The sequence below is a fragment of the Solea solea genome, chromosome 7, assembly GCF_958295425.1.
Source record: "Solea solea chromosome 7, fSolSol10.1, whole genome shotgun sequence".
NCBI lineage: Eukaryota > Metazoa > Chordata > Actinopteri > Pleuronectiformes > Soleidae > Solea > Solea solea.
The window spans coordinates 24,204,634-24,219,035 of record NC_081140.1 but is presented as its reverse complement, the minus strand read 5'-3'; the positions used below and the strand labels follow the sequence as shown (position 1 = coordinate 24,219,035).

The window sequence follows — 14,402 nt, the reverse complement described above, 5'->3', positions numbered from 1 at the left end:
TAAACTTAAATTTTCACAATTGATCCCTTTGGGGAAAGGACAGAGAATAAAGCACAGCTGGTCAATACAAATGTTCTTTTTGATCGTTCTCTGATGTCATTTTAGAATTTGTTTTGCTGCTTGCTCTTTGGCCAAGTCTCCTTAACGTGGTTAAATAAAGAATATATACAGTATGAGTGCAACTCACTAATCAGATGATGTTGGGAGAACATGTTTATGATGTCCAACAGTACAGAGAAAGATGACTTCATTATTTTGCAGTGAGACATGTTTCAAACCCTTTAATTTGAGTTTATCATGCTATATACATGTACTGTATGAATCAGTGAAGCTTTAAAATAATCTGTGCACAGAAGGAAAAAAAATGCTTTAATTACATGGAGTAATTGTGACTTGGCTGACACTGAAAAGGCCTTTACAGTTTAGCCTTTACATTCATTTGAATGTGGCCTTTCATAAATCACTGAATGGCTCTGATAAAGCAATTATGAAATCATAGAAGGGGGTGTTTAACTTCAGGGGTGGGAGGGGCTCTTTATGAGTATACCAGCTCAATAAGAGGCACATTGACTGACTTCCTGATGACGTCAACCGCACATGGAGTGATTATTATTGAAGCCTGAGTTTCATTACCTGATCCATACTGGAAAGCAGATTTGTTTTCTGCATGTGCGAAAGCGCGGCTATACTTCCTCTTTATTCTGCAACAGTTGTGTTTGCCGCCCACCGTACAACAAAAGAAGACACCCTAACTGTAACCCCTAATTTAACTACTAAAGCAAAATATAACTATATCATTTCAAAATTGTTTTGACAGGAAATAAACACTAATTGTTTGGGTGTAGAATAAATGGGGTTTCCGGCGTGGTTTCCCCGCCAGACAGTTTCCAAAAGACAGACATAAGGAGCTGTGCTTACTTTTACACTAACAGTACATAACTCTCACCATCTCTTTATTTTTAACATCAAACTTATGTGGTTAATCTTGGGCGTTTGTTAAAATTGAATGTGGGAATTATCACAGTGAGGCAATAATATAGTATGAGAGAGACATAGAGAAAGAAAGAGAAAATGATCCACATCAGTAACTTCACGTATCTCAAGATTCATCTCCACTTTCAGCCGCCTCCAAAAGCATCTTTAAAGCAGACCCCCGTTTATTTTTTCCTTCTTCTTCCCCCACTCAAAACCTTTTTTGAGAGCAACAGTGAGGCCTTTTAGGTCACATAGCATTCGACATTTCCGACCCATAACTACACTTTCACGCTTTTCAAGCAACTCTACTGACATCCAAGGAGACAAACATGTTACTGGAAGGGTTACTGAAGTGTAGACTGTAGGTGGCGCAGCAGGCCAAAACACAAGCTCAAAACATAAACAGCATCTGTGGGCAGCAAATTACATAAACACTGTGAAGAAATGGAGGTAACACTGTTTCCACAGAAGCCAGTGTTTGAATTTAACGTGTTTTTAATTAATCTCCGATGACACATCATGGTCATTTTATGACCTTAATACATCTTTGACATCATGGATGTTTAATCCAGTTATCAAGATATATAACACATAAAGAAATCCCTTGAAACAGAACATGCACTGTGCAGTAATGAAAATATGACCTGAGTTATATAGGATTCAAGTGTTTTTCAGCTTTAGAGATGGAGAACAGGGGAATGTATTGAGATGATCGTTCTGAATTGCAGTATTATGTCCTTGGGGACGGACAGGATTTCGGATACACCTGAGAGTTGAGCTCCCCTGGATAAAACAAACAGAAAAGTCCTATGATGTTTCCTCTAATCCTCAAGTCATGTTAAGTGTAATGGAACATGTGGAGAAACCTTGGTAAACACTTTCACCAAAAAGAAGCACAAAACATCAGAAGCGACAAAAGAACTCACAACAAACACAAAACAGAATTAGCAACCCTCCACATGTTCATTACTTGGTCAGATGTCTATTCAGCTCTGGTATAAACACTTGAAATCTCAACATAATTTGATTTAAAATCAATGGGGGGAAAAAAAAGTTGCCAGTTTGTTTCTGTTGTGAAACATGCAAGGCCACAGATGTAAACCATTTGAATCCCTTTAGTTAATTAATCACAGACATGGTATCTTTCTAGTACTTCATGGGGTTTCTGAGTGGAACCAAAGAAGAGTAGCTGCTTCTTAGCAGTGTAAGGAGGACCCAAATAAATAATAAATTCATTTTCCCACTTGGATTAATGCTGCCCTCTGCTGGTGAATGCACACCAAACAGGTCTGTATGTAAATTCAGTCCAGTACCTGTAACTTGTGAGAATTAGCTTTACAATCATTTTGCATGCTGGAGATTTTGTGTCACAATGTGTCTACTGTTTCATTACCAATGACGCAATTGAAAATAAATATACATACAAATATACATACATATGGAGCACGAGCAAACTAACTGGGAACTGTTAAATGAAATACTTCCAGTGTTATATTAAATTGGTAACTTCTCACAGATAAAAACACAAACAAATATGTCCCTTGTTTAATTTAGTTCGAGTTCAGCAAATGAGGAAACCAAAGTGTTATTGTCTGATTAATGCAAAAAGAAACAATGAAATGATTGGTTTCGCTCTACCGATTTGTAAAGTACCCAATGTAGAAAATGAATAAAAATGAATATAAAACTGGAAATATTGATAGAAATTACTTAATGGCTAAAACAATTATGTATTAACTGTAAAGGAAATAGGAATAAGGAAGATTTACAGTACATAGATAAGCCATATCTTAAAAGATTACTTTTAAGAACAGGCTTTTTCCACAGCACTGAAATATACAGTATACTGTAAATGTATAATGTAAAGATCCTTAGTGTCGGCCTAGTGTCTGTACTATTACATATGAAATGCCAATAAATTCCATATATATTGAATATAACTCCTCTCACTGAGGGGAAACAAGCACATAACAGTCTCTGTGGATTTTGTTTTTATTTCCATCACAGTCTTAAGGTGATAAAAAATAGGATTCATGTTCAATAACCACATGTTTTAATTGGCTGAGTGAAATACACATTTTATTCACAATATAACAGTTCCAAGAAAATTGGAAAAATACTTTTTCATGATGGCGTTATCCATCATTCATGAGGAGAAAACCAACAGATGCCATATAGAGATATTCAACATATTGCTAACTATGTTGTCCAAATATTAATGTGGTATCAGACCTGAAAATCCTCTAATAGCCTGGCTGTAATACGCAGGGGTGCCATTTGAGGAGAGAAGCACCTAGAGCAAGATGCGATCTGTGGCTCATCCAGTCTGAAAATTGCAAATTTAGCTGATGTCCTTGAGAAAATTCTCAGATAAACATCTTGTTTTGGTAAAATAAGCCTATTAACTAAAAAGATCAGTGTGTGGTATCATAGAAATGTCTGTCTTTTATATTTTGAGGTCCCGTTTTACAGCAGAGATACTTCCACAAACGGGTTGTTAAAGTATTGTTTGTGAGTTTGTGAGTTGGACAAAAATAAAAACAAACTCAAAGAGCAATGAACACATCAGACAGTTTTTCCAGGCACAAGGTGAAATATGTCATATTTACTAGCCCACTACCTCCCTTCAATGCCAAAATATAACTGAAAGACATCACAGCAGCCTTTCTCATTTAAGAACTGGTAGAGCTGCCCAAGGTCCATGTGATTACCTCGGTTACCGTGGGGGTCAAACATGGCTTCTTCAAATCCTGTGAATTTACGCAGGGACTCGATACTGTCCACAGTCCTGTCGGCGTCACGGTGACGGTCAAGGGGAATATCCTCCCTGTGTCGAATCATGATCTTCTTCCAAGTCAGCACCTTCACTCTGTGAAATGGGAAGAAAAGTTCAGAGAAGTTATCCACCTTGCAACTCAGCCAAGCTCAGATATTTGTTTTTCCCACTGTGCCCAAAAGCAGAGGTGATTTAGTCTCTTCTGTAGTATTAAAATAATATTTTCACATACTCTTGTCACAGAAGATGTGGACATAAATGTTCTTCATACTACTATTTTAGTCATTAGTGCTGTCGGGGATCTTGGCATGTTTGCAGATATCCGATAATGTTTTCAAAAGTCTTGTTTTATCCACAAACCAAAATCATTTAGTTTTACTGATTTCTTTGTTATGTGGAGCAGAAAAAAACTCATCAGAGACCTTGTTTTAATTATTAAAAAAACCACTTTATCATAACAGTTATTATAATAATTATCGATTAATCGTCACAGCCCTATTTGCTATTATAAGTGAAAAACACTTGAAGAAGATACCTGGACCAGAACTCTTCACAGGCAGATTGAGGACCCTCCACACACACAACACCAGGTTTCCCTGGCATGCTGAATCCTGACAGGCCCAGCTCCTTGGACCATTCCAAGATGTTCTTCCTCTTTGTCTTGTTGTAGATGTGATGACTGTAGATCCACAGTCGACTGAACACTTCCTCCGGCTGCGGACTAGACTCTTTTTTAGGAGCTGGTGCTGCTGATGAACTCTTGCTAATGAAGAGCTGCATGTTGTCTTTCACCCAGTCCACAGCAGAGAGCACACACACATCCCCCTGGCAGTTTTCAGTAAGGTGGGCATTCAGAGCCGTGTGGAGCTGTGTCTGCTGGGCCCTGCTGAGAGCAGAACACCTATGGCACAAAGAAGAAAAGCTACAAGAGGAATTCAGAGAAGTTCTCATGCTGAGATCAAACACTTCTAAATGAGGAAGCACCAAGCTAACATTTGCACCACTAAACAAAAGAGCCAAATTAAACTGTGAGGTGTAATATCACAGATATAACACCCAATTATATATACATATGTATATACATATATATGTATATACATATATATATATATATATATATATATATATATATATATATGGCTGCTTTTGTTCGATTTTTGCATTGATGTGCAAACATCCCTAACCCTAACCCATTTCTAAACTTGTGTTTTGAGAAATTGCTATATCATTTTCATAATGATCATAATGTGGATAGATTTAGAGGCTTACCGGACTGTGATCTCTGGTAACACACTGGGATATTCAGATGGATAAGCACAGGACAGAATGACGTCCATCTGAAAATACATACATAAATAAATAAAGTCGGGGGAAATAATTATACAGAAATCATACAAGGACAGTCTCGTTATGTTACCATGCCAGCAGTGGCGGTGTCAAATTTCTGTTTGATGAGAAACTGGGGTCTGAGAGGAGGGGGGCTGTCTGCTGAAGCTATGCCCTCAACGTAGTCCCTCAGCTCGGCCACAGCCAGCTGGTCTGTGAGCTCCAGCTCGTCCCGGGTGGGAAACATGCTGCTCAACAGCTCGATCTCTGCAAGCTGAGACTCAGCCCATTCCAAGTAAGACATGCTGGCAGTAGCGCGTCACTCTTAAAATGTGCAACTAGTGTTACACATTTAATAAATAGTCTGTTAACACATTTTCGGTCCAAAGTCTAAAAAGTGTCGTTTCCACAGAACAAATGACACACACATCCACGTTAACCAAGCAATCGATGATTGTTTCAGCACGGACTGGTTTACGCGACCAGACAGGAAACGGATGCACCGAGCGCTAGAAACAGTGGCACCGTCCGTCACAGATTTGTTCCTCTGCTCTGTTGGCTGCATGTGTCATCGCTGTGATAGTTTTTTTTCGCGTATTATTGACCCGATTTTTATACACTTTTATTTAACTCGTGTAATCAAAAAATAAAGTAAATAATGTCCGGAGTAGAATACGTAACCTCTCAAAGTTAGCGGTATTGAGCATCGCAAAGGTTTTTGTTTTTCTTTTTTTCTTTTGTGACAGTAAGTTGAGTGAGCTGATGTCAGTTTCGTTCTTTTAACGCAACATTAACTCGTTAATTGTACTAATCTTACACTGGGTGACCAGGTGCCTAAATGTGTTATGCAGCATTATATCCGGATTTAGCTATTAGCCAGTGCTAACATTACCTCAGATGACTACTGTGTCTCAAATCAATTTATCCTGAATTGTGCTTCAGGTGAACATGGGAAAGAAAAGAGGGAAAGATAAGAGCAGCAGAGGGGACGATGAATTTGACCTGACAGGTAAATTCTGCAAATAATCATTCTCAAGTTGTGAAAGGCATGTGGGAGACTTTCTCTGTTTTTAATATTATCCTTTTAAATCTTGTTAGGTCCGTCCTGTAGGCATATAAAGAAGGGGACAGAACAAACTCTTCTAAAGAAACTCAGTGGGAATATTGAATTGGTTAGCTGCCAGGACTGTAAGCATGAAGAAAATGAAGAAGATGATAGCAACAGCCTGCCACAAGACTCTGAGGAGGAAAACGAAACAGCAACCGTATGGATGTGCTTGAAATGTGGCCACAGGGTGAGTTTATTCCAAATTGTCTATAAGAGCTGCACAATATGGTTAAAAAAAGAAAGAAATTGGTAGGGCTAATCATTTTATTATTTTTGTGACATGTGTTTGTAGTCTGTCAGTGGGACATTTGGGCTAGTGAATTCTTGCAGTACTGCAGAATTTCAAAATAATGCTGTTTTGACACACATTGTATAATTTTCATGTAACATATAATATGGTTATATCATGATTTTTATTCATTTGTGGCTAATTGTGCAGCTCTGCTGTTTATTATTCAGAGGAACGTGTTAAGTGATATTTTTACTAAATAATGTCCTCTACTAGGGATGTGGGAGACACAGTGAGAATCAGCATGCGATCAAACATTATGAGACTCCGCGGTCAGATCCACATTGCCTGGTGGTTAGCATGGACAACTGGAGTGTATGGTGAGTGTGTTGATGAAATGCCTTCAACATGGGAGCATATGATGGTAGTCACCTACTACCTGCAAACTCTCTTGTGTTGTAGATTTATTTGAATTTTTTTCAAATGGACACAGGGAAAAATTATTAGGTTAGGTTTAGCAAGATCTTTACAAAAACAAAAAAAATACCATCTCCTATTTACTTAAGTATTCAAGTATTAATTCAGGTCTGTTTTGCCTGAATTAACATATTTCCTCAGATTTTCCTGAATGATTATACCCTGTTCAGACCTGTTAGTCACATCAGTCCTCTGGTGGTCTGATCACAACTGGGTCACACTAAGTACAACTGTTTGCACCAGGCATTAAAATGTGTCCGGAATATGTCTCCTGCGACCACATAACATCATATCTGGGCTTCCCCACCCTTTATTTAAATACATGGCACGCTGACGTCATGACTGTTGACAAGATCAAAACAACCATGAATTGTACAGATGTGCCCACTGTCAGTGTAGTTGTGTGTGTGTGTGTCTAAGTGATGTAGTTAGAGAAAAAAGAGGCGAGAGGAGCTGAGAGAATCAAATCTCTTCTGCTGAAAAAAGTTTTAACCATTAGAAAAAGAAAATTATATGGCAATCAGTGTTAATATTATGGTGGAGGCTGCAAATAAATGAATATATGTATGAGTGCTGATTAGAGATATAATGCTGTGAAACAACTGGTGATCAAATCACGTCAGCTGAGTAGGCGGTCCTTTACCCGTCCTGAGGGTGGATTGCATTCATGCAGCTCAGTAACTTGGACGAATGCGTCCTCAAACCACCTCCTAATGTAGTTTTTTGTCCAAATCAGAGGAATCCTTGGGGCTGCTTAGGTCTTTTATCTGGCTATGATCAGATCACAAAGAATGAATATTAATTAATTAATGTCAGGTCTGAACAGGGTCATAATTTGGAGATGGTTTGGAGACAAATGCATAAAAACACATTGATATCAGATGCATCTGTACAATCAGACTTGTTAAAAACATGATATGTTCTCCTCATTAGACATTATGCCATGTGTTTTTGCATACAGCCTATGCATGTGAGCTCCAATCCCATGTGGTCACTCATTTTAATGCCTGACGTACTTAACACTGTCCTTTTTGTGGTTGGATCTCTTGGGGTGGATGTTGATACCAGGCTTGAAGAGAGTCCAAGTCTTTAGAAGTCAGGATTTTGACTGGGCTTTAGTCCTCAAAGACAGCCAGGGAGATGTTCTTCGCTTCAGGTCATAGATAAGCTAAAAGTTAAAAGGTGCACTCTGAAACATAATCTCACTATATTTGACTGCATTAGTCTATCCTTCAATTCCAACTTATCTCCCAGTTATTACTGCTGAAAAGTGCCTCCATATCACACTGCTGTCACTGCCAGGCTTCACTGTAGGGATGATATTAGCCAGGTGATGAGGTGAGCACTGCCTGGTGTTCACCAGGTATATTGCTTGGAGTTCTGCCCACATGGTTAACTTTTGTTTCTCATCAGCCTAGAGGATATTCTTCCTCACGCTTTCAAAGTGCTTAAAATGCAATTTGGCATACGGCAAGCTGGACTGCCATATGCTTTTTAAGTGGTCTGTGTCTAGACACTCTACCCTGAAGGTCTGATTTATGTAAGTGCTGCTGAGATGGTCGTACTTCCAACAGACTCTACAATCACTGCAGAGGACTTTTTAAGTTCCATAGGAGTTTCTTTTTGGTTCTCTTTCACCTCCCTGACCCAAACCCTTATTCCCTGGTTAGTTCACAGGTCGGTGTGCTGGACAGCTAACTGTACACTCAAAACTAAGTAATGTGGGGTTTTTTAAACCCCTGTCCAGGTCTATTTTGTGCCACATTCTATCATATCGGTCTACAGCGAGATTCCAGATGTCATATAACTTGAACTTGTGACAAGTAATTCAAATAATAATTTCCCCCAAAAAATGTCCTGATACCAGTGCACATTGTGTCTTAATAGAAATATGTTTGCTTTGTCATGTGTTGTCAACCCTGCAGGTGCTACATATGTGATGAGGAAGTCCAGTACTCCAAAACTGGACATTTGGCTCAGCTGGTGACCAATTTAAAAAAGCAGACCACTGCAGATTCTATTAAGAGACCACAGAAAAGTAGGTATACAATTTTGAAATTGAAAATATAATTTTGGGAATTACACTTCTATAACATGTCTACCTTTTAAATGTTTTATTAGGAGTGAAAGAGGAAGACGTCTCAATGGAAGTTGAGCAAAAGACTGTGACTGTAAATGCAGATGAAAGTGAGGACAAGGAGAACAAAGAAATCAAAGAAATCAAGAACGACCATAAGAAAAACCCCAAGAAGGAGAGTGTTGGGAAATCACAGAATTCGAGCAAAACTGAAGACAAAAGTGGCGTTTCAGTAAAAGGGCTGAGTAACCTGGGAAACACTTGTTTCTTTAATGCAGTCATTCAGGTAGGACTAGACCTTTTATATGTGACTATTTTTTTTAGTAAAAATGTATTAAAGGATAATTTTGAGTTAATATCATTGTTCCCATTGTCTTTTTCAGAATCTCTCTCAAACGCAGCTCCTAAGGCAAACTCTCAACAAAGTGACAGGAGAGAACATGAAAATTGACATTAATCCTGGTGCCTCCTCAGATTTGGTGTGCTGCTTTTATACTTTACTGAAAAAAAAAGTAAATAATTGTATCTAATATGCAGTTATGCAACCAGTGTTACTCATGGACTTTAATTTTGATTGCAGGAGCCTGTTGTAGTGCATTTAGAACACCCTGGATCTCTGACTGTGGCTATGTGTCAACTACTCAATGAGATCCTGGAAACAAAGAAGGGTGTGGTAACACCTCGGGAGTTGTTTACACAAGTCTGTAAAAAGTAAGCACGGCTTCCTATTGGGAGCGTAACTTGGAAAACATCACTTCTGTCATCACTACATTAAGTGTCATTCATTCATTTCCGTTTCTACAGAGCTGCCAGATTCAAAGGGTTCCAGCAGCAAGACAGCCAAGAGCTGCTACGCTACCTTCTGGATGGGATGCGTGCTGAAGAGATCAAAGTCAGTTTAAAAAAACTCTCTATAAATCACATTGATAAAGGATTTACTCTTAAAATGTATAATGTAGCAGTGTATGCAGTTGTTTTTTTTTTTTATTGATTAATTTTTTTGCAGGTTATGAAGTTCATTATCTGAACTGTGGAATAGCACAGCAGCAAATACCTTGCGCTGTACATAAAGATTTCTTAGTCAGGCTCACTGGCTGCAAGTTTTTCATACTGTAATTTATTCCCAAACGTTAACGTTGATTTCTTATTCAGAACCCATAAAGATTTACCTTTTTCTTGCAAAGCTACGCTCATAATTTATCAGATTGAAGTCGGTTAGTGTAACGAGGCTGAAGTAATTAATGTACAGAAAATGTTTTATATCAGAATCAAAATATGTTGTTGGTCTCCAGAGGGAAATTGGATACTTTACTTTTGCTCATTCAGAATTTAAATGGAATTAAAGAGTAATTTTCTGTCAGCCCCACAGGCTTTATAAGAGCAGAGTTATTAACAGTAACATCCTCGATGCAAATGTTTGTCAAACAGTTCATGTGTATTCTCCACATCTCTAAAGATTGTGTTTATCTCTTCAGAGAGTGAGCTCAGGGATCATGGAGGCATTGAAACAGTCAAGGAAAAGCACAGAGGGAGAACAGCTGAAGACATTAGTTAAGGGTGAGTAGCTCAGGTATGAATCAAACCCGTTGTAGTAAGGTTAAGAAAGTATTGTTGATTTCTGAAGTTCTGATTTCAGAGTATGAAAAACACTCGTCTCCAAAAAACTTTGTGGACCAAGTGTTTGGAGGGGAGACGACGAGCACTATAATGTGTCAGCAGTGTGAAACGGTAAGTGTTGCTGTCAAAACATGAACATAACCTGCCAGTGTCACATCAGTGTGAGACTTAATGGCTCCTACTTTGTACTTACAGGTTTCTGTCGTCACAGAAATGTTTTTGGATCTCTCTCTTCCTGTTTCTGATGAGGTAAGGTACTTAACCATTTCATTCGGTTACTTATTTGCATGATATATGACCTAATTGCATGTGCCCTCTTATGCCTACTTCGTACAGACATATAGAAAGAAGAACCAGAAAAAAGTAATCCAGAGGACTAGCGAGTCAAGCCAGGATGGGAGAAACAGCCCTCTGACCAATGGAAATGAGGACGCTTCTGTTGGAGGAGGTAGCAAGTACCAGCAGAAGAAAGCCAAGAAGCAGGCAAAGAAGCAAGCAAAGGTACTTCAGTGAATATACACAAAGTGAGTTCACTTGTCTCTGTTTTGCAGAGGTGTTGAATAAATGTGCGGAATAAACTAAATAGTATCCTTCTCCTTTTTGCAGCATCAAAAGAGGCAGCAGAAGTTTGAGGGCAGGGTCACTCTGGACACTCTGGCAACTCCGAGCAATGCAGAGGATGAACAGACCGATCCTTCTGCAGATTCAGATGCAGATGTAGAGAAAAATGGTGAGAGTGAGACAAATGAAGGAGTCTTATCGAGTGAAGGAAACTCTTCACCAAGTGCTAATCAGGGTGCACAGAACCTGGACACTGACCAGGGTGAGAAAGAAATTGAAGAGGATGTCAATTCAGAAACCGTCAACAACCGTTTCACAGTCTTATCAAATGAGCAGGACTCAAAGGACAGCCTCTTAAACAATGACATGGAGCAGGAGGGAGAAGATGAGGCACAGCTGGTGAATGAGATGGAGAAAGTTACTCTTGACAATGCCTTCATAGAGGATTCCGACTCTGTGGAACAGAGTGAGGAAACTGACGATGAGCCACTGGAGAGTAAAGAGTACACTGTAGTAAACCAGGATCCAGAATTGGCCTTCCAAGCTCTGGCCACGAGAACATCCCCAGAGAAACAGGAGTGTTCAGTACAGTCATGTCTATTTCAGTTCACAGAGGTGGAAACGCTCACACAGACCAACAGCCTGCTGTGTGTCACTTGCACTAAACGACAAGGGAACAAAGACAAAGCTGCGGGTATGTACAATTGCTCTCCATAATAATAATAGATTTTATTTGTATTGCACTTTACATTTGAACAACAAACCTCAAAGTGCTAAGTGCTCCATGTACATATTTCCCCTACTGTTAATATGCTAATAATATACTGTATATGAAACCTGTTTCTCAGAGTGACTCACTTGCCTTTTATGGATAAATACAGTTTGACATCTTTAATTGTGCTTTGTTAAGGATCCAAGAAGAACGTCTACACAGATGCCTTGAAGCAAATGTTGATCTCCTCTCCTCCACCAGTGCTTACCCTTCATTTAAAGAGATTTCAACAGGTAACAGCAGTTATATTGATTGGGTACAGTATTTGTAAGGTGAACAGACATGTCCAATTCCCCCTGATACTGGATCTCGCTCCTTTCTGTGGCGTTAAATGCAAGGTAAATATCAGCTTTTATTATCTAGCATTCTTACAAGGCTAAATGTATCATTTTGGATACCATTTTTTTAGTCTGAACACTAACAAAACATTTCAACCTTTACAGAACATGACAGAAGGAGACTCTCAGATTGTGTACAGTCTGTATGGTATTGTGGAGCACAGTGGAACAATGAGGTCCGGTCACTACACAGCCTACGTGAAAGTTCGACCTGAGTGCCCCAAATCCACAACCAATGGGCTTTCAGTCGAAGGTAGGTCTACTCATGTGAAGACCATTAGGATAACTGCTTATTTGGTGATAGTGGAAGTTATTTTAAGGTATGGTTTTATGGGGCATAGACACAACACTGACTTTGCCAGCTTTGCTCCCATTTCTGTGAACCAGCCTGGGAACCAGACACCTGCTGTCACTGATAACATGGCTGCCCACAATGACAGAAGAAAAATACACTCAACAAAACCACTTAGAGCAGCTTAAAAGGATCATGTTGATATAATCTACACATGCTTAAGTGTAAAATATCATAAGAATATGTTTGCTGCTTTATCTTGTCATGAGACAGGCTTTTCTGGCTGGAAACAGATGTTTGTAAACTGCTCTTCCCTGCACCAAAATCCATTTGAGACAATGTGTATTTTGGTGACACGAGAACAGCTGGCTGGCTGCTGCCTCTCTTGGTAAATGTGTGTCTGTTGGGTAAATCTGAACAAAGAATTTCAAACAACAAAGGCACAAAATAAGACATTAGGACTTAATGCAGGATGCAGCCATAGATGAACAACTCCTGTGTGCCTTGATGTAAAGTACTTGATTTTCTCAATTGATTTTAGTGTGGGGAATGAGTGGTAAGCCTAAACAGGATGTGTAAATTAAATAAAAAGTGGAGAACATATTCTGAGGTTATTAAAGACTTCAGCAACCATAGATTGTATGACGTAAGTGTTTTATTAAGTGGCTAAAATGTGTTTTTCCTTCTGTCCCTGCTGGCAACCATGTTTTCAGTGAGAACAAGTGTCCAGATCCCACACTGGTTCATGTAATCATTGACATATTTGGTGACCTCCATGTGTTAATACCTCACACAACTCCACTAACTCATAACTTGCCTGCAGGAAGAGATCCATCCAGTGGATCCTGGTTTCACATCAGCGACACCAGCGTTACGCCTGTGAGCGAGAGCAAAGTCCAGAGTTGTCAAGCCTACCTCCTCTTCTATGAAAGGATCCTCTAATAAAAATATACCTCACTACTCAGGAAATCTTAACAAGCCAACCCTCTCCCGCTGTTGCCTCAGCTTCCATGGATGTCGACCAACCGCCTGTTTTATCAGTGACTGAAACTGGGGTGTGATGACATTAAACTGATTATACACAATGGACGTTTGACAATGCTGACATTTTCATCACTTTTGTGTTTGATGGTTTTCCAGGTCCCAAAAAGAACAACTGTATGTATCTCACACTTGTAGTAATAGGACAAGGTGAGGTATTAAAGGCCCAGTGTGTAAGAATTAGATGTGACTGCATCTTTTAACAAACAGAAGACTCCTCTTTTCCATGTGTCAGGGAATCATGGTGGCCTTCACATATTGGAAAGGATTTTCTTTTTTCATTTTCATGGCAATAATGGTTTGTTATTGCATTATTATTATTATTATTATTACTAATGGTTTGGGTTGCCATAGAAACAAAAATGGAAGCCTCTATTAAACAAGGCCCTCCACAAAAGTACATGTGAAGGGCTTATTTTAAGAAACCCCCCCTCAATAAATGTTTTGTTTACAAATATACTTATTAGTATTTTATTGCATTTATGCAATTACACCCTCCTGTGTGTTACACACTGAACTTTTAAACTAATTATGGACAAGGTTAACAATTTTATTATATAAGTATTTTAGGTCCCACACAGAACAGATGTATTTGTCTATCACTCATGGGACAAGGTGGGGCCTGGAAGTCGAGATTCACATTTAAGATATTGTGATAATTGATTTACCAATTTCAGAATATAAATCGAAATTGATTTATTCAATAAAATATTTATATGTTACTTTTTAACACAATAAAGACGGGAATGCTCCCAAAAGACCCTCTTCTGCTGATGTTGTGTTTTTCTGACGCGTTTGGCTCTGAGCATGCGC

General features: G+C 38.9%; 2 protein-coding genes across 3 annotated transcripts; one reads left to right on the top strand and one right to left on the bottom strand.

Moving 5' to 3' along the window:
• Positions 1-3,037: 3,037 nt before the first annotated feature.
• Positions 3,038-5,556, bottom strand: rwdd2b (RWD domain containing 2B). The gene is made up of 4 exons (XM_058634202.1): positions 5,169-5,556; positions 5,021-5,088; positions 4,287-4,652; positions 3,038-3,844 (listed from the first exon to the last, which is right to left on the bottom strand). Exons 1-4 carry the CDS (start codon positions 5,379-5,381, stop codon positions 3,592-3,594), a joined length of 900 nt encoding a protein of 299 aa, XP_058490185.1. The 5' UTR covers positions 5,382-5,556; the 3' UTR covers positions 3,038-3,591.
• Positions 5,557-5,609: 53 nt separating this feature from the next.
• Positions 5,610-14,354, top strand: usp16 (ubiquitin specific peptidase 16). 2 transcript variants are annotated; one of them, XM_058634969.1, is made up of 17 exons: positions 5,610-5,791; positions 6,020-6,086; positions 6,176-6,372; positions 6,691-6,794; positions 8,817-8,929; positions 9,013-9,254; positions 9,352-9,447; positions 9,549-9,679; positions 9,773-9,860; positions 10,444-10,525; positions 10,605-10,696; positions 10,781-10,834; positions 10,922-11,086; positions 11,192-11,840; positions 12,057-12,256; positions 12,362-12,509; positions 13,372-14,354. In XM_058634969.1, exons 2-17 carry the CDS (start codon positions 6,026-6,028, stop codon positions 13,488-13,490), a joined length of 2,541 nt encoding a protein of 846 aa, XP_058490952.1. In that variant the 5' UTR covers positions 5,610-5,791; positions 6,020-6,025; the 3' UTR covers positions 13,491-14,354. The 2 variants fall into 2 exon arrangements, with proteins under 2 accessions (XP_058490952.1, XP_058490951.1); XM_058634968.1 differs by having other exon boundaries at positions 5,610-5,822.
• The last annotated feature ends 48 nt before the right edge of the window (positions 14,355-14,402 follow it).